General features: G+C 53.4%; 2 protein-coding genes and 1 long non-coding RNA gene across 8 annotated transcripts in view; 1 reads left to right on the top strand and 2 right to left on the bottom strand.

The window, feature by feature from the left end:
- The window catches only part of FAM222B (family with sequence similarity 222 member B), a 36575-nt gene extending 19115 nt beyond the window's left edge, over nt 1-17460 (bottom strand). For 2 of the 5 annotated variants that reach the window (XR_014574322.1, XM_083806707.1), the window contains exon 1: nt 17330-17460. The gene's annotated coding sequence lies outside the window, so the exon portion shown is untranslated. Of the gene's footprint in view, nt 1-10; nt 1185-17329 lie in introns of those variants that run through there. The other 3 variants (XM_083806710.1, XM_083806713.1, XM_083806712.1) reach the window with 2 other exon arrangements.
- LOC310884687 lies at nt 949-7832 on the top strand. The gene is made up of 2 exons (XR_014574326.1): nt 949-1083; nt 1178-7832. It is a non-coding gene; the product is annotated as an uncharacterized lncRNA (long non-coding RNA).
- Nucleotides 17461-17671: 211 nt separating the features above from the next.
- On the bottom strand, nt 17672-24245 carry ERAL1 (Era like 12S mitochondrial rRNA chaperone 1). 2 transcript variants are annotated; one of them, XM_083806716.1, is made up of 11 exons: nt 24086-24245; nt 23553-23705; nt 23345-23472; nt 23176-23253; nt 22958-23004; nt 22539-22600; nt 21972-22084; nt 21181-21570; nt 20552-20701; nt 20198-20278; nt 17672-19893 (listed from the first exon to the last, which is right to left on the bottom strand). In XM_083806716.1, the coding sequence occupies exons 1-11, from the start codon at nt 24174-24176 to the stop codon at nt 19771-19773; spliced, it is 1416 nt and encodes a 471-aa protein (XP_083662842.1). In that variant the 5' UTR covers nt 24177-24245; the 3' UTR covers nt 17672-19770. The 2 variants fall into 2 exon arrangements, with proteins under 2 accessions (XP_083662842.1, XP_083662843.1); XM_083806717.1 differs by having other exon boundaries at nt 17672-17882.
- Between the last annotated feature and the right edge of the window lie 1748 nt (nt 24246-25993).

The following is a 25993-nucleotide window of genomic DNA, read 5'->3' as shown; positions in this document are numbered from 1 at the left end:
AGTGACTCACTCGCTGAGCAGGTGTCGGGGCGCGGGGTGGACACGGCGGCCAGTCGCACGTGGGCTCCGGGTTCCGCTTTGCGCTGGCCATGCACGTGTGCCTTTCTGCCCTGTGCACTCGCGCTGCGAGCTGCTTGCCTTAGGGCTCAGCTGTTTGGCTGCCGAGCTAAGGTCCCACCTATGGTGCAATGGCAGCGACCCGTTGACAAAGCAGAGGCGTGTACAGGCGATTTTTGAGATAGAGGATTGGAGATGTGCATCTAACCCGTCACGGTGCCGGGGCTTCCTGCCGGACCCCGGCCGGATCAGCTCGTAGATAGATCCACGACCGTTTGCAAGCGCGAGATAAGACCTTCTTTAGCTGGAGATGGCGTGCAGCCCTGCTCTAACGATGACAAGCGTTCCAAGAACTCGAACAGAAGCCTCCACACAAGCACACAGCACTCACCAGCAGCCAACACCAGCCGCCAGAGGCACACGGAGGGGATGGACAGATGCTGCCGTGTTCTCCTACCGACTTCCAGACAAGGTACCAGTGCCCCGATGGCTCGTACTGACACAGACCTACCGTCCTTACCAACCTGCCACGAAATTCGAAGGCCACCTCCTAACTCAACAGAAAAAAGGACAAGAAATGCGTTCTTTGTGAGGCACCATACAACAGCCCGTGCTCTGCTCGGTGCCTTTCCAAGAAGGGTGAGAAGTGGCCAGCGGCGCTGCTGACAGTTCATAACAGCCACAGGGAAAGCAATACGAGCGTGCAAGGCACTTTCAAAGGCTCTGCACTGCACAAGAACCAGAGATTTTTGTCTGCAGGCCCCACAGAACAGCTCCGAGCGATCTCACCTACTTCTTTGAGCAGCCACAAACACATCACCGTGAACAAAAGCTTACCCTCAAAGGGATTTCTTTTCCCACAGCCAGGTTTACTGACTGCAGGTGAGCAGGAGCCTTTTGTTTGCTTGTGCGCCCTTCCCCCTTTGCACTTGCCTTTTTATATATATAAAAAAGAAAGAGATGGTGATAAAGAAAGTGCACGGACGGGCCACAGATGCAGCTGTAACCGCGACATCCCTTGGCAGGGTAAGCACAACCTGGCTGCAGGGGGGAGAGCCTGGCTGAGCGCGTACCCCGGAACGTCACCGAGGCAATCCCCCAACACTTGCTTCATTTCCAGGCAATCCCTCTTCCCTACCGTGGAGTAACCAAGCTAGCTGCGGTCAATGAATTCTAAAAGGTAAATTTTCCTACCTTCAATTAACTGCATTAGTACTGTTTATAACTGTGTGATTGATAAACGCTCTGCAGAAGCTGTAATTAATGTATTTTTTGTCTTGGAACACATAGCGAACCCCTTGGCACTCAGACACTAAATGAAAAGCAATTTATCAACCTGCTTTGAATAGCTCGATCCGACTCCTTAATGCAAAGAGAAGCGCGCTTTGCTTAAGGCGCTGCAGCCCTGTAAAAGCAACGCGTGCCGCAGAATCACAAATGCCATCAGACACAGTTTGGATTTCGAGAGGGATGACGCCGACCAGGACGCTCATCGTGCTGAGGAACGGGGTACGTCAGTAGGATCTGGGGCTTAGCCGGGATCCTCACCCTGGGTACAGCCTAGCAGCAGGTTGGCAGATGTGGTTTTCCAGGACTGAGGTTAGGAGGGTGTGTTTAGGACGTCGGACGAAGCTCTGGATTCTCCTCCCGTGCCTCACGGCCAAGCAGCGCTGACCCGCACGGGGACGCAGCATCTCGGTGTTATTTCAGTCCAGACGTGTGCTCGGCTGCTCACGCGGCAGACAAAAATAAAGTGCTTACGGAGCGTTTGAATGCTAATTTCTCAAATTCGGTGTTGCTTTGTACGTTTGACATACGCAAAAAATAAAACAACTCCAAGAACAACAAAAAAACAGCGTTTATAGAGGGAAAGGCTTGTCATCACAGAATTTTATGTCGGTATTAGCTGCTGGGGGGATTAACCAGCCTTCAAAGCCTAAAATCTAAACTCACATTTCTGGAAGCACGGGCTCCACATATTCAGTAGAGAAATCGGTCTGTCCTCCATATGGCAGCCTGAATGTAAGGCTTACATATTTCCATTGCACATGTGAGTCCGCTCCCCGTTCCTGCAGTGTCTTGCCCTCTTCCATTTGTCTTTTGATTCAGATAAAAGCCAGCGCAGATCCTAACTGCTGATACGGAGAAAGGCACAAGACGCAGTGTGACTTTGGATGAAGGAAGAAAAAAAAAAAAAAAGGACTCAGGTCCAGACTGCTAGAGCATGTCAAGAGATTGTCTTTGAAACTACAGAACCAGAAATGAAAGCGCTGCTTTTTTATTTGATTTGATCAAAGCAACCGGGGATGGGGCGGGGGGTTGGGAAGAAATCACATCCTACAGATGCAGGCTAAATTTTAACTACTTCACACATAATGCGGGACCAGCTGATCCCATACAGGCATAAATAAAGAGAGAAAACAAAGAGGTAAAGTCACCCTAGCTCTGAATGCGCTCTTTCCACAGATCGCTGCTTCAGGGTCTGCCAAAGAGCAACAGGAACCCATTTCAAAGCAAGAAAGGCACAGGAAGCATGTACCCAGCACTCTCGCCAGGGGCACACGCTTTAAGTCTCCAGTGAGGAGCAGAGGAGCAAGCTCCTGACAAATCAGAAAAAACGCTCACAATGCAATGGCTATTTGGATAAATAACCTGCTCCTCCCTCCGTGACTCTGCTCCCCAGATCCGACTGCGAGGTAGCAGCGGTGTGAGACAACCCTCGGGAGGCAGGCTTTGTGCTGCTCGCTGAGAATCACCAGGAGGTAATTCCTTCTCCTCGCCCAGAGCATCCGCTCCGATCCACGCTGGGCACAGGAGAACCAGGCTTTGTGGAGTGCGAATCAGAGCACAGGTTCCTGCAGGCCCCGAACGGCGGCAGAGGAGAACCAGACAGCCACAGCTGCCACCCTCCCTGATAGGAAGGGTTATAAATACCTGCCGGGTCGGCTGTGTGCTTGTGGAAATTACCGGCTGCAGAAGGTGAGCCGTTTCCTCTGGGCTCGCACGATCGAGCTCTTTGCCTTTCGCTAAAAATGAAGCAGAAGTCATTTTAACACGTGAGGCAGACAACAGTCGCGCGTAGGGGATCAAATAGCTCTCCAGATGTTTATTTTAAATGAAATTCAGAAGCCAGCATAAACCAGATTTTAAACACTGAATAATCCGCACCATAATTTGCATGAGAAAACTAGGAAAAAAGGGATAAAGGTTCCGTCCTACCGCTCTGAAACTCTCCAGGAACACGCAGGGTCAGAAAGGACGTCCTGATGAGAAGGGCAGGGATCAGTGACCACAAAACTGAGAAGCAGATCTGTTCCTAGGCTCTTCAGCTGACACCTCGAAGTATGAACAGCCCCACACTGAAAACTGATGGCATTTCCCCCTCCTGATGGATGCTCCACGCACACATCCTAGGGCATCTCACGTGAAGAAAGTCTTTGACCTTCCTCACCAAGACTATTCACAATCACAGGCTGAAAAGCGTCTAAAAATCGCAGCCCTACATCTTTAAACCCCTTCCCACCTTGCTCCTTTAGTGAATGCCTCCTGATTGTGCGAAAGCAAGAATATTCAGACCTCAATCTAGTAGCTTGGGTGTTATGCTGACAATGTCTCTGGAGAGCGGAAGAGAAGCGAGGACAGATTTCCAATAGCTCAGACGCTGCTCTGTAAGAAAAGCTGCTACACGGCAAGAGAGATAAATAAAGAGGGAAAGGAACATGCCGGAGAACTTCTCCCAAGGTCACCTCAGGATGCCGAACGCTACCCATCTGCAGGGGGAGGTTTAGACGCCCGGTTTAACCACGTCCATCCATTTGCTTGCTGGCAGCCACAGTCCTCATTAAACCAAACTGGTTCTGGGCATGAAAGGAGGACTTAGGGAAGATGGTGTTAGCTAATAAATACAAAGGGAAAGGCAACAGAGGCGGTCCCGGATGGGTGCTCTTTGCAGGAAAACGCAGCCACGCAACAGGCAGAGCCTGTGTGAAGCCAGCGCGAGGCTCAGAGACACGGCGCATCCCCAGTGGAGCCTCCAAGCAAGGCTCGTGGCTCCTGAGCATGAAATTCTGCACCGTTCAGGCACGAGCAGCACCGGGATGCCAGCAGGAACCGGAGCTTTTACGACTCTGCTGCTACGCAGGGTCACCCGCCCGTCCCAGTTCCTCGCTGCTTCGAAATAAAGGTTGGCGACACGTGGCAGATCACCGAGGACAGAGCGTGCCGTGAAGGAAAAGCCCTGCCCCAAATATTATACCAGTTACTGCTGCGTGCCCTCTTAACAAGAGTGCTTCTCGCCCGTCTCAGCGGTCTGAAAGACACGCTGGGCAGAATTTCAAGCTCCGGCAAAGTGATCTTATCACTTCTGCGCCGCGCTCGCTACACAAGCCCCTGATTCAGCAGCATGTAAAAAAAAAAATCTTCATTTGCATGAAAAGCACTTGCTGATCACAAAGTCTTCTGTTCAGCGCTCCCCTTCCCATCGGCGGCAGCAAGATGCGAGAGCACTGCTGTCATTCTGCTGGCGACCGAGGTGGAATATTCTGCGTGTGCCCCCCACATTTTCATGCGATCTTTCCCTAAAATTTTAATAGTGTTTCGGAGTAACACAAAAGCTGCACACATCCAGTGCCAAGGCCCTCGTGTGCGATGCTTTCACTGGCACTTTTAATAACCGTGCCGCACAAAGGACGTTTCATATCAACGCGCAGCCACCACAAACACCTCCAAAATGTCTCAGACAAGTCCAGTCTTTTCCAGTCTGCGTTTACAGCGCTCGGTGCCACGACGCAGAGCTTAAAGAGGATGTACTGCAATCGAGAGGAAGGTATAGTCATGCGGAGAACAACGTTCTGGTTGCAGTGAGATTAATCTCTGTCGTAGGAAACCCAATAAAACACGCAGTTTGTTATCTTTCATGACAAAGAGGCTGTTAAAGCTTAACTACGTTAGCAAAGTTTTGCCTTTGGACTAACCCATGAGCCTGTAGTATGAAGGTAAAGCACGCCGGCAGATGCAATTACTCGGTTCTCTCCTGATTCGGAGGGAGAAAGTCCACGGTTTCAGCAGCTGAAGACTTTATGCAACAGTCCCGTGCCCTTTCCCGATCACGGGTGGGTCACTGAGGCCAGTCCCAGCCTCCAGGCAGCAAACACCAGCTCTCACCTCCAGCTATTTGCCGGAGTTCGTCGCGTCCCACGCACAAACCCCGAAATCACACGGGGCCCTGAGCTAATTCAACATAAATACCTTCCGTCCGGGCGGCGACGCGGTCCCCGTTTGGGAACATCTCCTTTCATGTCAATCCAGCGCTGACGAGTTCGGATCCGATCCCAAAAAGGTGCCGGGGCTGCCGCTGCTGCCTCCCGTGCGTCGCCGAGCATCTCGGCCGGTGTGTGGCCGCGAAGGGACGGCCCTACGACGGCTGCTGCTTGGAACCGGGCCGCTCGGCATCCCGTGTACGCTGCATTTTTGAGCACGCTGCTCTAAGCTGCTTTGCTAGCAATTTCTGGCCCGCGCGGCGTGCAAGAGCACAGCCCCGGCCTCACAAAGAGCAGACCTGTAAATGACATCTCGAGGATTAAACTGATTGAGATGCAATTTGCCTAGCAACCATTCATTAAGCAGAGTTCACAAACAGGCCAGCAATCTATTCCACCTCCTTATCCGAGCAGTAAACAGATAGCAGTCTCTGCTGTGTCCTCTCTCCGCCGGCTCAGACACATTGTAAACAGATTTTTCAGAAGTTTCGACTCCTACGGTAAATGGCGGAGAACAATCCTGCCCTCCGAGCGCCAGGGATTCGGTTCCAGCCAGCGCCTCGCCAGCCTCGAGCAGCTCCAGAAGGATGACAACGCAAATCAGAAGGCGAATGGTAAAACATCTCCCCGGTATTTTCCCACCTCGAGCCTAGCCCAGTCTTTCAAGAAAAACCTTCATCACACGAGCATTTGGCATTGCTATTCCGATCGCTGAAAAAAAAAAATCGATGAAAATCTTATTCCCCTCCTTCGTCTTCTGAAAAGAGTCGGTAGGCACTTCCAAAGCCTTTGATAAAGCTTTCCCCCTTCAGAGAAGGAAATAAAAGTCGCGTTCTCCCTCCCGTTAAGCGTTTTTCCTCATAAAAGAAGCAAGACAACGGAAGTGCCATCAGCAAAACTCAAGCCAGCTATTTCAACTTCAAGAATTTAGCTGAAAAGATTAAGCGAAATCGTGATTCTGCATCGTTTCCCCACAAGAAACATCCGATACTAACCCATTCTGCTCCAAAATTAAACAACAAAGCTGAGCTCGGACACATTTAAGGCTATATACCTGTACCTGCATGGTTTTCCTTTTTTCTTCCGGGAAATCACTGTGACATCCAGCACGCTCTTACAATTAAATATGCAAGAACGAAGAATTAAACTGGCTATGAATAATTAACCTCACATAATACCACTTCGTAAGGGAAGTCTGGCTGAATATTCCCACGGAGGAGACGTCCCCAAATACAAGGCACATCGCGACCGGTGGCTTTCCTTTTGTGATAGGGTCTGAAGCCCCGGGTAACTTCACGGCTGCTGCTCGGTTCTGGAGAAGGTTCTTCCCGGCCGTGCCTCCCTTCTCCTCCTTCCCTGCCCATCGGGGTTCAGGAAAGCTTGAAGAAACGTGCGAGTGTTGCGAGAGCTGTTGCGCTGCTCATCTGCACTTCGGAGCTCGCAGGCTTCCCAAACGCTACCCATTAAAAAGTAGAAAGCAATTATCTCACTTCCCAGTGGAGGATAAAGCAAGCATGATGCAACAATTACTTACAAGATAGTATCAGGCTAAGGTTGGGAGAAAAAAAAAACAATTAAAAAAGGTTTGCAAGAGCTAAGGAATGCAGCTTGCTCTCCCAGAATCTATCTCGACGAGAACGATACCATCAGCTCGCAGAGCAGACCTTCCTGTTTCGGGTTTGCTGTTTTGGAGGCTACGGGACATAAACTGCAGCAAAGTTACAGCCCCAGCCCTCACGCGGCTCTGCCTCACTAGCTTCTAGAGAAAAAAGCAATTGAAAATAGGCTTTTAATAGAAACCCTGAATCGTTTCACCTAATATTTACTGAAGTCCCCATAAAACTGGGATTCGGCCCTCGGCACTGTCCACTAGACACCCGCGGGGTCAGCTCCATGCTAATCATCGCACGATGCACTTGTTCCACAAGGAAATCCCCAGCTCCCCTACGTTTATCCGAGCAGCGCGGCGTACAAACAACCTCCTGCTGCAGAGCACGACTTTTAGAGACAAGTGTTTGAAATCCAGCCGCGCTCGGTGATGGTTAAAGCAGAGCTGGGCGCTGCCGACGGTGACAGCCCTTCGGTTGAAGCCCCGCCGGAGGATTCAGCGCTCTTCTCCAATGCAAACACGACTCGGGGGTCCTTCTCCATGCAGGCAAAGACACGTTGGAAGTGCGTTAGTTGAATATCAATTTTCTACTAGAAATGAAGAAGATGAAATGAAACCTTTGAGCTGGAAGGTGCCATGAGTGTTGCTTCACTGCCGCACTCGCTGCCCGGAGGAGGCGAGGCGAGGGCTGGAGGAGCCTCCTCTGGCTGCCCCGCAGGGAGCCCGGAGGAGCAGAACCCCCTCTCCAGGTGCTTTTGGGGTTGCTGCTACCAGCCAGGAGGAGCTGGACTGAAGGTGGAGCCCGTAAACACATCATCCCGCTGAAAATCCCAGCGCCTTCTCTCCTGAGATCCAGTCTTCTGGGTACCGGCGCCGATCTTCGCCCGTTTGCGAGCACTTCCCTTTCTGCCTGCCAGAATTAATCACCTTGCCAGCAAGCATCCTGCAAATACCCGGAGTTTACATAAGACGAGTTTAACCTTCAGTCCCTATTAATGTTAACAGAATAGAAAAAATTAACCACGGTGCGACAACAAAACGAAAAAGTCTGTATCTGCATTTCTAATTATACAGCAAATCACACCACGCGGCGATGTTTCCAAGCACCTTGCTGGTGATAAAACAGCAAATGGACCACAGCTTCCATTTTGAGGAGCGGATGCAAAGGCGAACGGAGCTGAGGCTGTCTGCAACGAGGAACGAGGGTGGGAGAATTAAAGGGAATAAAGCGTCATACTTAAGTGATGGTAAAAATGTTAATGATTTGAAAAACAGTCACCTTAAACATTTTAAATTTCACCATCTCTCATACTTTCCGTGGCTTAGCCTACTTTCCCCAACCTAATTTGCATCAGCCAAATAGGCCTCCTGCTGGGAGGCACTAAAATGGCAGCCCCCCATGGAGACGGGCTCCCTTCACCAAGCGAGTCTGAAGGTCTAATAAGTATTCCTAAAACATTTTAAAGCCATTAATGGTGTTTAGTAAACATTTATTTAGAATTAGTGCCACCGTTAGAAGCTGCCTTAATGTGCTCTACTACAACATCTTAGGAAAAGGTCGGGCAGAGCAGGAGGCACCCCCCGAACGCCTGCCCTGAGCCCAAAATCCGAGGGCTCTCGTGCTCTTGCCCTGCGCCACCCCACTGATTTGCCATCCCCGACCCCAAAGCCCTTCTCTGGGTATCAATGTATGATTCCCAAGACCTCGTGGCCGGGGTTTGCAGGGGGAAATTCGGGTTCCTCTGACCGCCGTGGCTGGAGGTGGGCACTCGGTGCCACGACTGGTTCCCAGCAGGGAGCTGTGCAGGATCATCGTGTGTTTTGTGGTGTTTGGGTGGCTGAAGGACAAATTCGCTCCACGTTTGGCAATTAATTCCACCAGCTGAAGGAAGAGCCCGGTACGACAGTAGTATCCACCTCGGTGTTACCGATGCATCGAGGATTCGGGCTCTGGTACAAACACACGGTGCTTTACACGAACGGCTGGGCGATGCCTTATCTGTTTGGTGCCATCTGCACAAAACCAGGTAGGGTTTTATCGAAGCTCTGGAAACCAGAATAAATCATTTTCTCCGTATCTGTGATCCTGACAGAGACAGATGCCGCAAATCCGCGAGCCGGCGAGTGCGGGCTTGTCTGGTTAGCAGAAATAAAATTGTATCCGCACCCTATCTGATTTATTTTTAATAAAAAAGAAGGCAAACCAGACCTTTAATATTGAAACAGTCTCAGCCAGCACCTCCCCGGCCCACAGGAGACATCATATAAAGTGTAAAATGGTGAAAATAAAACCAGGATGGGCAGTGTCATTTCTCCTAGGAAGAACCATCACAGTCGAGACACATTTTAATTGTCACATGTAATGAAAAGCACCCGATTCCTTCTCCATTTGCTGTCGTTATTGCCAACAACACAGGGCCGTAAGGCTCCACGGGGCGTTTTCGGACACCACCAGCGTGGCCGTGCCCCATCAGGGGATCAGGAGCGAGCCCGGTGGCCACCACCACGCGGTAAATAGCGCAGCCCCTCGCAGCAAGGTCCCTACCAGGTTCCCGGCACCGTTCCCCAAAGCACCTCCGCCTGAACACCCCGTGGAAGCGGGGAAACTCACAGCACACTGGCACTGGAAACTCACCGAGGAGGAATGCTGATCCCTTGGGACATCACGGCCACAGCTTGAAAACCGCCTCTCCCCGAAGAAACCTCGTCTCTATCTCTGAAAGCTACCAGAGGGTAGTAAATAAATTACATTCTCCAAAAGCGCTGCGAACAAGAGAAACTCCTTTACCCTCGCTGAATTCGGTCCTCAGCCAGCAGCCGCGTCTGAGGGTCCACATGGGATCACCGGGATCTGTGTTTTATTCCCTGACATCCTCGGAGTAGCTTCTAACATCCGAACTCACCGCTGCCGTGGGTTTTACGGGGTGAGCCGAGCGCTCTAACACGTGGATTATGAAAAAAGAACCACACAACATTTTAGATCTGACTTTCCTCCACAGACAGAGGTTTCTGCGCTTTCATGGGCAATGCTGCCTCAGAATAAAATCAGATGTAATTGGCTCTTAAACGACTGAGCAACCGCTTTAATTTTATTTCAGCAGCAATAATTCATAAATCAAGCGGCTCAACCTCCAGCACGGGATGACGAGCAAACAGGGCGGCAAATAGGACAAGCAAAAACGGACATCACGAAGCTACTTGGAGCCAAAATCCGTCAGCCCTGGGGGGCCACACAGTCCTTCAGCACCAACCGATTAACCAAGACCAGCAAACGATACGATCTTTGCTAAAGAGGAACCGCTACAACAGCTGGGATTTTAACCGTAGGTGCAATTTCCCTCGTGCACGCTAGATGGAAGTATGGAAAACCTTAATTCTCTCCTGCCTTGGCTGAATTTTAAGTGGCTGAAATGTATAGCACGCTGTCACATTTGGAGAAGCCTTTCTGTCCTTCATCTGCAACTTGGCTAATTGACACGCTGTAAGTAAGAGGATGCCCGGAACTATTAAGCTAAGCTGTGCTGGAAATGAGTAGTAAATAAGAGAGAATATACATCAGAAATATTAACCATAGTATTCAGACTACTTTTTAAAGCACACGTATTCCATTTCCAGAGCATTTAAATAACCAGAACCGACGAGATCCATCACAGGAATTGAATTTAGGTTTTAGAAACGTTTGGCTTATTTTCACAAAGCAATAATTCTATAAATACCAGCTTGTTCATAAAGAGAAACGAGAGATGGGAAGGTACAAGAGGCTTCAGGAATGTTGTGGGAGCTTTGACTGGGAAACAAACAAACGAAATTCTAGAAGATACTGGGGGAAGTATGGGGAGAAACTGCACCCCGGAGTCTTGCAAAAGGATCTAAACGCAGATGAGAGCAGCAGAGCATCGAATCCCCCTGGGATTACATTACACAGAAATCTCCAGGAAAGTATCTTAAAAGTCACTTGTTTCAAAACCAAGCCATTTCTAAATTTAACCACCGAGAGAAGAACTCGACTCAGACAATGGCACCACCAAGAAAAAAGACACTGGGAAGAGCTGCTCTCCCTTGCCCGCTTTGGCCTTTTCACTTACTGATTTTCCTCCACGTTCGTTCACAAATGCTCAGCACAGTTGTGAACAACCTGACGTCGAGGGATGCACAAATTACCAGCTCTAGGAACACACCGCCCGTTCCAGGCAAAAGCTGACGGCTCTCCTGGAAGCACAGAATAGGCTGGGGAGCGGATAAAGGGCAGCCAGCAAATGCCCACGGTTCCCTTCCAGAACAAAGCCAAAGCATCCTCTGTTATCCCCTAAACGTCTCTTGGCTCCCCAAACCATCAGGCTTCGTCCTCGGGGTCCTCGTTTACCTCCTGAAACTCAAGGAATAGGAATAAACTCAAGGAAAATGGGGCTGGTTACCGCTGCTACAAGCCAGCCCCGCTCGCCTTGCAGAGGGTCCCGGCGTTACCCGCAGAGCCGTGGGGAATGGCACACCGAGACAAGGCGGCTCCATCTCTGCCCCAAAGCAAAAGCGACGAGAAATGGTGACAGAATAAAAGGAAGAATCGAGAGGAATGACTTTGCTGGAGAGTGGAATAATAAACTGGGCGCAGGGCTCCCCTTCCCAGGTGTGTTGTTTTTTTTCCCATTCCATACTAAAAAAAATAGGTCAGCAGAGGAAGAAGTTACTTTGGGGAGTGGGGAGCTTCCATTTTTTTGGAAAAGGCTGACACGACGCCCTTTCCATCCAATGGAATCTAAACTATACATATTTATGGGATTGGCTCGAGACGGCAATCGTAAGACACTTTTCAAAGCGTTCTGCGCGCAGGAGCTGCCTACGGAGAGGAACAAAACGAGCGGCGAGACAACAGCCACAGGAAAGGGCAGGGCTGCGAGACGCGAGTCCTCTGAAAGGCACGCTGGAAGTTTTTGAGCAAGCTGACAGCAAGAAGAGGGATCGCAGGATACAGCCAAGGATGCAGGGGGGGCGGTCAGGAAACGAACAAAACCCCTGGCGCTTGGTACTGACTTCTGCAGACAAGAGCAAACAAAACCACGTACCATGTCTTCTTCCGCTGCCCTGCGCTCTCCCTAAAGCCCCAGGTGATTTTTCTCTGCCTCCATCCACCCGAGAGGGCGGAATTAGGGGGGGAGGCAGAGCCTGGCTCCCATCCTAGCTGCGGAGCACAGGACGGGGAGACTGCCCGAGTCCGAGAGGCGAAATTGCAGAGAAGAAGTGAATACGAGACGGGCTCCGAGCAGCAAAGCGCGTCACCTCACCTATTTCCACTCGCTCTCACGTGGTTCCCGAATTAGAAACAATCAGAATCCTGCTGGAAACAATATACAGCTCCGTAATTGGGTTGTCTGCGCTACAGACGTCAGCAGCGTATCGCCTGGTGGATCGCTTTTTGAGCGTGTGTTGTTTTTTTTTTAAAATACTAAAAATAGCTTCGCTTGCCTGGTTCACCTTCACTTCATCGCATCACTACAGGCGGCACAAGAAACTCCAAATCCTCCCTCACCGCACGCCGGCTGCGAGCTGGGGGTGTTCAGGATCCGCTCCCTCCGGAGGCAGGATCCGGCGCCTGGCTCCGTTCAACAAAAGCTCCCTGCGAGCCCCGTCTCAGATGCGCTGTGTTTACAGAAATCCCGATTTCTAACGCATTTCCCTGTAGTATGCCCATCAACGCATCTCGTTAGAAGCCTGGAGCAGCTCAGCTACCTCCAGACAAATAAATGAGCCAGCAGCTCGGTTCAGCTGCTCTGTGTACCCACGGTAGGACGCTGCCCTGCGTGATTCGAAAACTTTAAAGCTTCGCCCCACCAAATGACACTCCTGTGAGATTATCCCGGTAACAAAATATCACCGCTTTCTTCACAAAGCCTGGAAACTCCAATCGTCGAGCACAGCATCGACAAGTTCCGTGCTGGGAATCCACAAACTGAGCATCGTTCCCGAGCACTACAGGAGAAAATCCTAACAATACGCCACAGAAAACACCAAGGGGGGAGGCGTGATGGCAGAAAGACTGCACTGGAAAGGGGTCTGCAGAGCCTATAAAGCTGGATCAGCCGTGTGCCACCACCACTGCTTTTATAAAATGCCCAATTTAAATCAAAAGCCTAAAGCGTGGAAAGAGGCAGAAAGAACCCGCCAGCCTCTGCCAGTCCCAAACTGAACCAGGCTCAGGTTGACTGAGGCCAAGCTCCTCCTGTTTCGGATAGGAAGCTTAGCTTTTGAAGAACGCAATCCACGGGAAAATATCTTCGGGCACGTTTAAAAACAACCTGCGAGGATCCCAATCGGCAGGACACCTTTTTAGTACCTCTGTTCCTCGGTAGCTGACTCAGTATTTGGAAAACAATTTCTTTATAGAAAGAAAAAAGATGAACAGTGTGACAAACTCCTTCGAGCGTTCATATTCAAACTGACGATGTGCAATTAAAAATTGCTCACAAAGCCCATTACGATTAAGATTTTAACACGAGTCACAAAATACAACGGGAAAATGGCACATCGCACAAGCAACGCGGTGAAAGTCTTCGCTTTCCGGTCGGAAAAAAGTTTCAAATGCTGAGCGCTGAACGCGGTGGGGCGATGCAGTCCCTTACCGGCTTCACAAGACTCTGAAACCTGCCCTCACCTCCAGCAGCATCTCACCCCAAAACCAACCCCAGGGGCTCCAGCGGGCCGAGGGACCGGCAGCCTGCTACTCAGCCGGTGGCTGCAGCGTCTCAGCAAGCTGCTACGTGCTCCTAAGGCAGTTATTTAAAAGTTCCAGCCGTCTGCTAAATAAATCAGGCACGGGGAGCTTTGGCTATGCTCTCAGTGGGGTGGTTAGTAATTCCATAAATCCTGGAATCCTGGAAATTACCAGGCTTTAGAGAAACGCGAAATGGACATGACTTCATCGCCCATCTTCATAAATCAGCGCCTCCCCTCGCTAACAAAGCTCGCGTGCTGCAGATGAGGGTGCTGAGCAGCACGGATGCGGGACGTTCCTGCTAGGGGCTCTGGGGGACAAGAGGCTTTGGGGTGGCAGGAGCGTGCCTCTGCCCTCTCCATCCCCGTGGGCCAGCCAGGAACGAATCAAGGGCAAAAACGGGGAAGAATAAACGTGAATGGACGAGCCACGGTGGAAAGGAAAAGCGAAGTGTGCTCAGGAGGAAAGTTTCCATCCCACGTCCCGGTGTTTCGGTGCGCGCAGCTGGGAACGCAAGCTAAAGCTTGCATACATCTTAAAGCAGTCTGCATTTCTGGAAAATACAGATACCTCACTCCCCGACAGAATCCTTACTTCTCCTCTTCATCTTCGGTAACAGTTCCCAGAAGCAAACGTAGATAAAGCAGTGTATCTGTCAGACGACAGCTTGAAACAAATACAAATAAGACCGAAATTACGGCAGATAGCCAAGTTACAAAGAACAAAAGGGGTTTTTAATTTTATGTTTGGAGAGAAAGACGATCCTACATGGACATTCTCCAACGTACTTTTGATGTTATTAACAGCAAGAGCACCTCAGGCTGTGCTGAAGCAGAAAAAGCGTGAATCTGTTTGCAAAGTGAATTGAAAGGGGGGATCAAAATTACCATCTTATTAAACGGTATTCGTTTGGTGTTAAGTGCATTATTTATTCACTCGAGAAATTCCCCAAATGAGAGCGGGTGCCCTAAGTAAGGTCACTGCTTAATGTCAATTCCAAAGCAGAACTGCGCCCTGTGAGGATTTAAGCACATGCCTGCTCTTTCATCTCGGCACAAAACGAGATCTATTTTTTTTTTTTACACTTCAAAAGCCACGTAAGGCAACAAATAAAACACACGCTGAGCATGACGGCCCAGAAAACATGCCAGCACCTTTCAGCAGTCATCTTTCCCGTGTCATCCATTATGTCAGATTTATCTGGTTTTGCTTAATTCTGGTTCCACTGATAGGCATCTTTCCTCTCCAGACCATCAGGCCGGGTAGACTTGAACTCGATGTGGCTTCTTAAAATAGCAGAGAAAAACTACAGCCTATTCATCAACTGATCTCCCAGCTCCAGCTCTGCTTCTGACTCTCCCCGAAGAGGGTCAATCTCTGATTTCCTCACCTCAGAAATTCTACCCAACCGCACCGTGTAAATAGCGCTTGAAAAACAGATCAAGCCTTTCTTTTCTGGAAGCTTTTCCCCCTGAAAGCTGTATTTATTGCAGAACAATCCTATATTTATTGTAAATCCCACTCTCCTTTTGTCCTGACTCATACTTGTTTCTGATCCAAAACCTCCTCTACCAAAACCTACCGAACAGTCAATTCTCCCCTGCTCGCTTTCCGTTGCTGCTGCTTTTTTCTCCCCTTTTCAGACCCCCCTGGACTTGCTTTGCACGGCTCCAGACCCACCTGCCTGCTGCTTCTGCATCCTCCGCTCCTCGGGCTGCTGCAGGCGGTGAGACCTTGTTCTCTTCATCTCTAATATCCGTAATATGTTTCAACAATGTCTTCCCCGCTGCCTTATAAATCTACTTAAATGAATGCACTTCCTAACTAAGGCAGCTCCGCTCCTCCTCACGTTTTTAAACCTCTTTCAGCATCAGCCCTTTCCACTTTCATCGAGTCAAGGAGCCTCACGTGAGGATCCGGCCCCTGCGACAGCATGATCCTGTAATCTGTGCCCACAAGAACGGCTTTCACGTGTATTTTCAGAAGAAAAAAGAATGAAACGTCTACTGAATTTAGTCCATGATGGCTTTTCCCTCTACGGACTGCTTTCTAAGTTTATTTTTGATGAAAAATTGCAAGTGCTCTTCTGCCGCTTCCCATACGCGTGAAATGACTAACGCTGGACTCTAACAAGTTCAGATTTAGGTGGAAAAGACCCGCTCAGAAACACGTGCGCTGGGAGGAAAAAGCAACCATCACGACTCCGCTCCCCTCCTGCCAAGGCAGCAGCAGTCACAGGACTGAATCAGACAAAGTTCCTACAGCACGCACACAAAACCCACGAAGCCCGGCACAGCCGGGAGGAGTTATTCGAAGTCATCTCCACTGCTCCAGCACAAACGACGTCGCTCGGGAACCCTGCCTCCTCCGCTGCACGAGGGTGCTGCTCTCTTACAGCTACCCCGAAAACAAAGCACCGCGTCTCTGCAGCAAAGAGGTAAAAGTATTACGGGAAAAAGTTTTCTAAGCGAGCTTACGTTTTCTTGCGACTTCAGTTGCGATAAAAATAAACAATGATGATTAGGACCGTCACAAAAAGTGAGTGTGAAGCGTTCCTGAACTAGTCAATGCCGGAACCAGGCTGCACGTGGAATTTATCCTACAACCGGTACCGGGCCACGAGAGGCAATGTCAGCGAGGGCAGCACACCTCCGCCAGCCCACACGGGGCTCACGCGCTGCACAGCCAAGAGCTTTTAAGTACTTTGCTCGCTGAGAGGGCTGGAACCAGACCGGTGCACCTCCGCGAGACGTGTTTTTGTGTGTTTTTGCATTATTTATTTTTTTTTTCCCCCTTTCACGCTTCGGCGTTCGGCGCCGTTTCCCGTTCAGGTGCTCCAGAAAGGGCTGGCAGGAAATCAGAGGGACCAGGGCGGCGTTAACAATAGCTCTTGCAAAACCGCGCTGGCGAGAAGCCGCTCTCGCTCGCTCGCTTCCCCCCCCCGGTGCCTGCCGGCCTCGGGAACGATGGCACAAAGGAATCGCTGCGAGCTCCCCGGGCACCGACGGCGTGGGGAGAACCGGGGAGGGCCCGGGGCTGGGGCCCCCCCCCTTGGAACCGAGCCCCGTGGGGGAGCTCCCGGCCTTGGAACCGAGCCTCAGGGCCGTGCCCCCACCGTGGCACCGGGCCTCAGGGCCGTGGCCCCCCCCTGGAACCGGGCCCCGGGGGGTGCCCGCCCCTGGAACCGGGCCCCGGAGGGTGCCCCCCCCCCTCCGTTGGAACCGAGCCCCGGGGCCGTGCCCTCCTCCCCCCCCTCCCGGAACCGAGCCCCGGGGCCTCCCGCTGGGGCCGGGCCGCTCCGTGCGGGCCCTTCCCGAGGCGGGTACCGGGCTTGGGGGGGGGGGGCTTAGCCCCGCGGGGCCGGCCCCGCTGAGCCCCCCCCCGGGCGGTACCGGCGGGCAGGGCCCGTTCGGTTCGGTTCAGCCAGGCCGCGGCCCTCAGTCCCCGTACACCCCCACCCCCCCTCACTAAACCGCAGGGCTCAGCCCCCTGAACACCTTTCGTCCCGCGCGCGCTGTCGCGACACTCCCCCTGTCGCGACAGGCGGCTGAGGGGCGGCGCCGACCGGCGTGAGGGGGAGGGGACCCCGGGAAGGACAATGAGGAAAATAGGCGATGGGGGGGGGGGAGGGGAGGGAGTAAAGCCCCAAGACGCCGCTTCCCGCCCCCCCCACCCCCGTCCCCAAGGCCCCGCACTTACTCTCGGTGCCCCTGCCCGGGCCTCATGGCGCCGCCGCCGCTGTGCCCGTGCCGGCCCCGCCGCTCCCCTCCGCCGCCGCCGCCGCCCGCCCCGGCCGTGGTGGCTGCGCCAGCCGCTGCCGCGCATGCGCCCCGCCCGCCAACGGCCCCCGCCGCCCCGCCCCGCCGCCATTACAGCGCCACCCCCCCCGCCATGGCCCCGCCGCCATTACAGCGCCACCGCGCGGCCGCCATCAAGGGGGGAGGGCACGGGCTGAGGGGCCGGGGGGGGGGGGTTAAGCGTTCGTCACGGGTACGGGATAAAATAAGGAATAAAACGTGTGAATTGTGACAGAAACGTGGCTCGCTGTTGATTTTTTTTTTAATAAAAATTAAGGAAATGTAGTACAGAAGGCAGGTGGAAGCATTCAGGGAAGGGCGGAGGGGTGAGGAGGAATCCAGCCAGGCAGCGCGTTGGCTCGCTGAGGGCTTCTTCAGGTGGCTGACGGCTGTGGCGGCCTTGGGTGGGTCAGGTGCAGGCTGGCGGCAGTGCTGGTGAAGTAAAGCAGAGCTCCCTGCGGGGGGACGGGGACGGAGGTCTTGTGGTGACAGAGTGGAATCACAGAATCATAAAATCGTTAGGGTTGGAACAGGTGATCTTGGAGGTCCTTTCCAACCATCACCCTACCACCAATGTCACCTCCATGGGTTTGGGTTCCAGGCAGGAACCCCCCAAAGGGTTTGGGTTCCAGGCAGGAACCCCCAGAAGACTCTTCCAGATCTCTTCCTTCAGCCCAGAGGTGTTGGTTTGTAACAGTACATGGGATTTCACCCCAATTTCTGGAAAGAAGCTATTCAGCACTTCAAACTTGAGACTGAACTCGAGTGCACACACACCAGCCCCACACACAAAGTGGCACACAGCACCACTGAGCTACCCCAGCCCCTCTCACTCAGCCTGCAAAAGCCTTGCCCACACCCTGAGCCATGCCAGCTGCTCTCCATCCTCAACAACCTACCCAGCCTGAGCTGCTGCCCCAAATTTGGCCTTTTCTTTCGCTCTGATGGTCTCTTAACTTCCAGTCTGCAACCCTGGTGCAAAAAGTAATGACTTCGTAGTAATGTTCCTGTAATAAACTATTCGAGTCCCTAAGAAAAGGGTTGCCATCTGTTTTTGCATGGCTAACTAGCCCTTCTGAAGTAAGCACCTACGCAGTGCTGCTAGAGGCATCTTCACACCAAATCCCTCAACATTCATTCATTAGCCAAACATCCAAATGGGTGTAAAGCCAGGACACCACTGGGCACCGAAACCAAGATGTGTCGAGGCAGGAAGACACCTGTTTCCTGCTCTACGTGCCCTTCTTACAAATATGCTCCAGCAAATGCTTGTGCACCCAGCAAGCCTTTCTCTGACCTCTCTGCTCCCTTCACCAGTATCAGGGAAGCAGCTCGCATACACGCCAACAGATCACAGTCCAGGCTCCATTTCTCTGCTTCTTCAATAATCCACTCAGAAGAGGGTGTCACCAGACCCATCCCTCCTGAGTGAGCACCACCTGCCAGGAGCAGTGAACTGCCTAGGAAACTGAAGGGAAGGATGCCAGGGTAAAGGAGAAAGAACACATTTTTACTAACTAAAACACAGAAAAGGTCAAAATGAAAGAAGTAGCTGGCAGTCATCTAAGAGGAAGGTGCATACATGCCTGTGGCAAGAGCTCCAACACAGGAGCTGGAAACCACTGGCCTTTATGATTTATAGAGTTTCAGAGCTCTCTGCCACACCCTGTTATTAGAGTGTTTCTGCTAGCCAGCAAACTCTTCCAACTCAAGCTCCCTGGGCAATACTGACTCCCTATGCAGCTCTACTCACAACCATGAACAGGGTGCAGGGCAAGGAGCGTGACAGAAACGACAACACCACGTGGACTGGGGGTAGCCTCTTCCTCCTGCATTACCACGGGTGGCATCACTCAGCCTTCAGGAGAGATGATAAATATACGCTAACAATCCTTCACTGCAGCCCTTTGTCTGCTAAAAGACAGGAGGAGATGTTTCCCCACACTTTGAAGAATCACAATATTCACCCTTCCCTTTTTGAGCCAGACTCTTGACTCAAGTCATCCTGAACTTCCAGCCACAGACACTTGGCAGCAAGGATGTGGGACACAGCCCACAAGTAGATGACAACTCTGCAAATGTGGTTCTGGAATCATACATGCACCGGGTTCTCTGATGTGCGTCCCGTTTCCATACGATAAGGCCTCGTAGAAGATCTGAAGAGTTTATTTCCATTTGGGCCATTCCCCAAAGAATAATATATTCTACTTCAGCCCGCTATCTTGACTCCATCCTCCTGTTTCTGGATTGAGCAAAGGTGTTAAGATACCTGCAGCAGAACTTGGGACCAGTTTCTCTGCATGACCACAGAGCTCAACGGCTGTCAAAGCCTACTCAAAGAGTTCAACTCTTCACCTCCACCTTCAGCTTCAGGTGGATATCACAGAGGAAAACGTTCATCAGGTCCTGGCCAGCCTCCTGAGCGATCCTGCTGATAACCGTACCTCTTTTTCCAATCAACATCATCTGTATTAAAACCCAGAGAGAACACCATCACTCTCACTCTCCCTGTGGGGAGGAGTCACCTAAGAAAACAACTGCGCAGGTACAGAAGTGTATAGAATATAGCAGCCAGAGATGTCCTAAGACCAAACCACGGGCAACTGATTGCCTCAGAAAGGTGCAAGTTGTTACTGAACAGCCTGTGACTGTCACAGACCTGGCTCTTCCCAACCCACAGCTGAGGGAGGTGTCCAACACGGCAAGGGCGCACACGGGCAGGAGCTAAGCAGCCCCATCTCACGCTCCCCAGCTCTCTCCTCTTACTCACCATATGAGACTTTCTTGGGACCAAGAGGTTCTGCACAATGACGAGCTCTCCGCTTGGCCCTTCCTCCCACAGCTCTGTCACCTGCAACAGCAAGCACAAACCCAGCAGGTCAGCACAGGATCTCAGGAGCCACAAATGTGACTTTCACAGACAACAGCTCAGCTCCCTGGCACACACACATGTGTGGCCCCACTTAAAACATGCAAAGGGTCTCATTGCCCAACGTGCAAGTCCCAAGCCACTTCACGTGGCCTGCGAAGGGTCTGGCAGATTGCACAAACTCAAAGAGAGGAATTTTCATCACGCTGCCAACAAAATAGCTTGAAGGCAAGTCCGCTTGCACACACTTCCCACCTGAGTCACACCATAGGGCACCTCCAGGGGCAGGTACTCCAGTATCTTCTCCCTGATGATATTGTCACAGATCTCTTGAGGTGACTGGCTGGTCAGGACCCCGCTGTGAAACTCCCAAGGGCCTGGCTTGGCTTGCATCAGGAGGTAGCGCTGTCAGCACAAAACACCCATCACACCCGTTAGCTGCCACGTACCATCCTTGCAGTACCACAAACCTCTGTGCTCTTCTCGGAGCGAGTCGCTATGAGGATGCTCCTGCTAGCCAGACACCAGGGCAGTAGTTCAGTATTTTTGGCACGGAATGGAGAAAGGGAAGCTTCTGAAACTCAAACGCTGCCAAAGGTCACATCTCCCCAAGTCATTTGTATGAGCTACAAAAGCCTATAGTACTACTTGCAGCTGAATAATACCGCATCGGGCATCCATCATTATGAACGGGCTATTTGGGGAGCCTCAAATAAGACAGAAAACTCTGAAGAGGTCAAAAGAGAACTCTTCCCCCAGCACGGGCCCACCCCAGGCCAAGGACAGCAGCTCTGCTGGCTCCTCACAGGAGGAGCAGCTCAGTACGAAGCACTAGGGTACCACAAGGTGTTTCAAAGCCTAACAGCAATTCCGACTGAAGTTACCTTCAGCGTATCCACCTCCTCTCCAGTGAGAGCTGCCAGCATGAAGATCTCCTGGAAGCGTGGCCAACCTTTCCTGTCTTTTAGATCTCTGCATTCATGGGGCTTTGGCCCTTGCGCTTCTGTGACAAGGCCGGACTCAGAAGCCCTCGTGTCACTGCTGCTATCCAAGCTAGAGCCTTCTTGGGCTGTAACTGCTTCCTGCAGACAAGGAGACTCGTGGGCCCTGTTCTCAGGTAGAGAAGCCTGAGTGATTTTAAGAACAGTTTTTGCTGAAGAACTCAAATTATGTTTAAATGGAGACCTCACTTCCAGCTTCTTTCCATTTACAATTCCCTCTGTTAGCTCAGTTACGAGTTCCAGCAGGACGTACTTCTTCTTTAGCAGATCCACCTGGTATGAGAGAGACGTGTCACAGATTTGTCCTAAATGAGGCTGGCGTCTGGGCACTGGCTCTGGAGGAGCTGGAAGAATCCCCCCAGGGCCAGCAGCTGCACCAGGACAAGGCATCTTCTGCAGCTGAACCAGACAGCTGGCCAGCTCCGCTGTTGGACCAGCTATTGTCTCCAGGCTGATTTAAACTCTGTCTTGCAGCATACAGCTTCAGGGACATGTGTGCGTGCAACACAGACACATAAACACGCAAATATTCTGCAGTGGAGAGAAAAACCAGTGTCCTTTGACATACCCCGTCTCACTGACCCAAAAACACACCGTTGCTGATGCCGGGTACTGTCTGAAGACACCGGTGTGACCTACTGCTGGAAGGCAGGACAAACAAGCTCCTCCTTTACCTTGTTCAGAACCAGGACGCTGGGGATGTGGGGAAACTGAAAAAGACACTTCAGCACCTCTTGGCTCAGACAGTTCCGTGTCCAGTGATCCGACACGTCCACCAAAACCAGAACTGCCAGGAAAGAGTGAGGGAAAGGTAACGAACCTGTATTTTCCAAAACCTTAGCTGTAAGTTTCTTTACAGCCTGTGGTTAAATCGTTTCCCTCCTGCTGCTACTCCTCCCTCTTCTACAGGACAGCAAGCAGATGGAACCAAAAAGGAGTGTTTCAATTGATAAAAAGTCCAATTTATACTTGCTGTCCTGAAGACATCACATGTTCTAGAACGCAACATCCACGTCCAAATATTAATTCAAGCTTCAGACCTTGGCATTAGGCAACGTTAATCCCCTCCCTTGGTGAAATAATTCAATTTTTTTCAATGCCCTTCCCTCCTCCCTCCTAGTTCATACTCCCAGGACTGCCCTTACTGCCCAGTAACGCACCCAGATGCCACAGTTAGAGGGCTGTAAGTTTCTGTGGCAGATAAAGGGTTTGACTTGATGCAAAGGAACTCGAGTGCCCACCTAAATCTGCGTGTTTCATGCTGTCCCATGGGTCTGTCAGCATGGCCTCTTCTAGTTTATGCCTGAAAGACAAATGCAGACAGGTAAGCCAGACATGAGCTGGACGACAACCATCTTCCTTCCCCCTGGAGGGGAGGAAGCAGCACTTTCCGTCGTCCCAGCTCATGCAGAGCTGCCTTGCTGGCTACAACAGCCCTCACTGCACACACACACACGGAATCAAACACAACAGGGCTCAAGGGATTCTACAGGCTCTGTGTGCTACCAAAATAGCAACGATAAAACAGTGAAAAACCAAAACAAGGCTAAAACCAGAAGTTCCTGCCCTTTCTGTCTTACAGACTTGCACAGTGGAAATCACTTTCTGCTCTATCAAGCCTCGGCTAGAACCCCATCGCTCCCTGCAGCAGCAGCGATACCTTTTGGCTTTTAAGGGACTAGTGAGGCCAGGCGTGTCCAGAATGACCTAGAAAGAGGAAAAACAGATCCTGTCAGTCTGCCTGCAGCTAGCGGCAAAACTAGAACTTTTATCTATGCGATTAACTGCGTAAGAGATACAAATGAGAAAATCCTTCGCCATCTGGCTAACGCTCCCTGCTGCCTCAGGCACATCATTTCAGCAGCGCTGGAAACTCACCAGCTGCGTGTCCTCATACGTGACGACACCCTGGGCTTTGCATCGGGTTGTGTGCACTTTTTTTGAGACAGGGAAAACCTGTAAGCAGGTAAAAGCATTATGCATCCAGAACATGCGAAAGAAGGGATTTAGCAGCGTGAATTTGGCTCAGTAACACAGCGTTCACTACCTTTCTGCCCAAGAGCTGATTAGAGAGCGTGGACTTCCCGGCATTCGGCGCTCCAATGATGGCAATTCTTAAAACCTTGGGGTTCTGGGGCTGGTCAGGCCGGTCCCTTAACAGCCGTTTTTGATCCTCTGGGGGGGAAGAAGGAGCCCGAATGTTGCTAAAGCCCCACTGACTGCCCCAGGGACGGCACCAGGCTGGTACCGCTCACCTTTGCTGGTGGCCACGGGCGGCGGGTGCTGGCCGAGGGCACAGGCCGGCTTCTCGGCGGGGATGCCCAGAATGCTGCCGAGCGCGGAGGTGCTCCCGCTGCAGCGGGCACCGAGCGGGGCGGCCCTGAGGGCGCGGCTCTCCGGGAGACGAGCTGAAAAAGCAGCAAACACTCCAAATCGTACCGAAAACGCCCCAAAACCGAGGAGGACCATTCCCCTGAACCCCAGCCGGCCCTCGCAGCGCTACTCCCTCACAGAAGGCCGCTGGGCCGGACACGGAGCACCGCCTGCGGCCTGCCCACGCCTCACACACACGGGACCGGCCCCGGTCACCCCCGGTGGCTCCAGTCCCGGTCCCCAGCTCCAAGGCCCCGGTCCCCAGCTCCAAGGCCCCGGCCCCAGGTCCCCGGCCCCAGGTCCCCAGGTCCCCAGCCCCGGTTCCGGCCCCAAGCCCCGGCCCCGGCCCCGGCCCCGGTCCCGGTCCCGGTCCCGGTCCCGGTCCCGGCCCCGGTTCCCGGTTCCCGGCCCCCACCTGCCCCCCTGGGACGCGCCCCCGCCGCCGCGGCCCTCAGGGTCCTGCTCAAGGCCCTGCCCGCCGCCGCCACAGCGCCGGGCGCCGCCATCTTGCCCCGCCGCGGGGCAGGGCGGGAGCGCCGCAGCCGCCCGCCCCCATTGGCTGAGAGGGGACGGGGAGCATAGAGACGGGGAGGAGCGGGCCAGAGCGCCGCGCTGCTCCGCCAGGGGTTGTGGGAAGGAAGCGGGAGGCTGGGGGAGGGGGCGGGGCTTTGTGGAGTGGGAGGGGCTTGGTGTGGGCGGGGCTTAGAGCGAGTGGGCGGGGCGTGTGGTGGAGCGCCCCCTGCCGGCCCCGCCGCGCGTTGCAGGCCCAGTGCTCCCAGTGCTCCCAGTGCCCCAGTGCTCCCAGTGCTCCCAGTGCTCCCAGTGCTCCCAGTGCATCCCAGTACCCTCAGTGCTCCCAGTGCTCCCAGTGCTCCCAGTGCTCCCAGTGCCCCAGTACCCCCAGTGCTCCCAGTGCTCTCAGTGCATCCCAGTACCCTCAGTGCTCCCAGTGCTCCCAGTGCCCCCAGTGTTCCCAGTGTGCCCAGTGTCCCCTGCCACACATCCCAGTGCATCCCAATGTGCTCTGTGTCTTCTACAATGCAGTCCCATGCCCTCTGCTGCACCCTCCCAGTCCACCCCAGTGCACCCCAGGCCTTCCCAGTGCCCTCTTCTGCACTCCCCAGTCCACCCCAGTGCACCCCAGTCCAGCCCAGTGCCCCATGCAGCGCTCCTCAGTCCATCTCAGTGCATCCCAGAATGCCCAGTACCCCCTGCAACACTCCCCAGTCCATCCCAGTACCCCTTCCGGCCCAGCCCATACCCCTCAGTGCTCCCCAGCGAACCCTACTGCTCCCAATTCCCCCCTGCAACACACCCCAGTGCCCCACTGCACCCCAGAGTGCACCCCGCAACGCACCCTAGTACACCCCACGTCTCCCGCAACACACCCCAGTGCCTCCCAGTGCTCCCCAGTGCCCCCTGAAGTGCACCCTAGTGCTCCCCAGTACCCCCTGTGGTGCGCCCCAGTGCTCCCCAGTGCCCCCTGCGGTGCCTCCCAGTGCTCCCAGCACCCCGCCCGCACCCCCTGCACCCAAATTCCCCGCAGGGTTCCCTGTCCCGCCCCGCACCCCGGAACCCCACCGGACCCCCAGCACCCTGGGGCGACGCGAGGGGAAGAAGAACCAGAGCCGCGGTGCCGTGAGCGCCTTTATTGCCCCCAAACCCGCTCCCGGGGGGGCTCTATCTGCAGATCCGCGCCAAGCCGTGCCGCGTGCCCGGCCGTCGGCAGAACCATTACCATTACTAAACTCAGTAATGGTAACGGTTTCCCCGCCGGCCGCGGGTCCCTGGCTCCATCCAGCGCTGCCCACACCTCGGGGTGCCCCCGACGTCCCTAAATCCCCCCCCCCCGACATCCCTAAATCCCCCCACCCCAACTCCCCGTCCCCTCCGTGCCCCGCGTCGCGGTCCCACGTGGCGGCTCTCGGCGCGGTGGCGGGGTGCAGCCCGGGGGAGTACATCATCTATACTGTAGTGTCTCATAGCGAACTTACAGTATACGATGATATCCAGCCCGGGGCGGCGGGCGGCGAGGGGAGCAGCGCCTGGAGGAGAGGAGAGCACGGTCCGCGTCCCCACCTTGTCACCTTGTCGTCCCCCCCCCCCACCCCGAGCCCCTGTATGCAGCACAGAGGGTCCCCCCGCTGCTGGCACCCACCCGGCGGGGTGCTGCCGGACCCCCCACCCCGCTGGCTCTGCGGGGTGCCGGCTCTGCACCCGCTTTATAGGAGCTGCCGGGGCTCATCTGCATATCTCGCATCTGCAGGGCACAGCGGGGGCGGCCCCGTAACCACTTCGGCCCCAGGGGGGGGGCTCAGCCCCC

This window comes from Anser anser, assembly GCF_964211835.1.
Source record: "Anser anser genome assembly, chromosome: 20".
In the NCBI taxonomy this organism is placed as follows: Eukaryota; Metazoa; Chordata; class Aves; order Anseriformes; family Anatidae; genus Anser; species Anser anser.
Note: the sequence above shows the minus strand (reverse complement) of the source record. Positions and strands in the feature narration are given on the sequence as shown.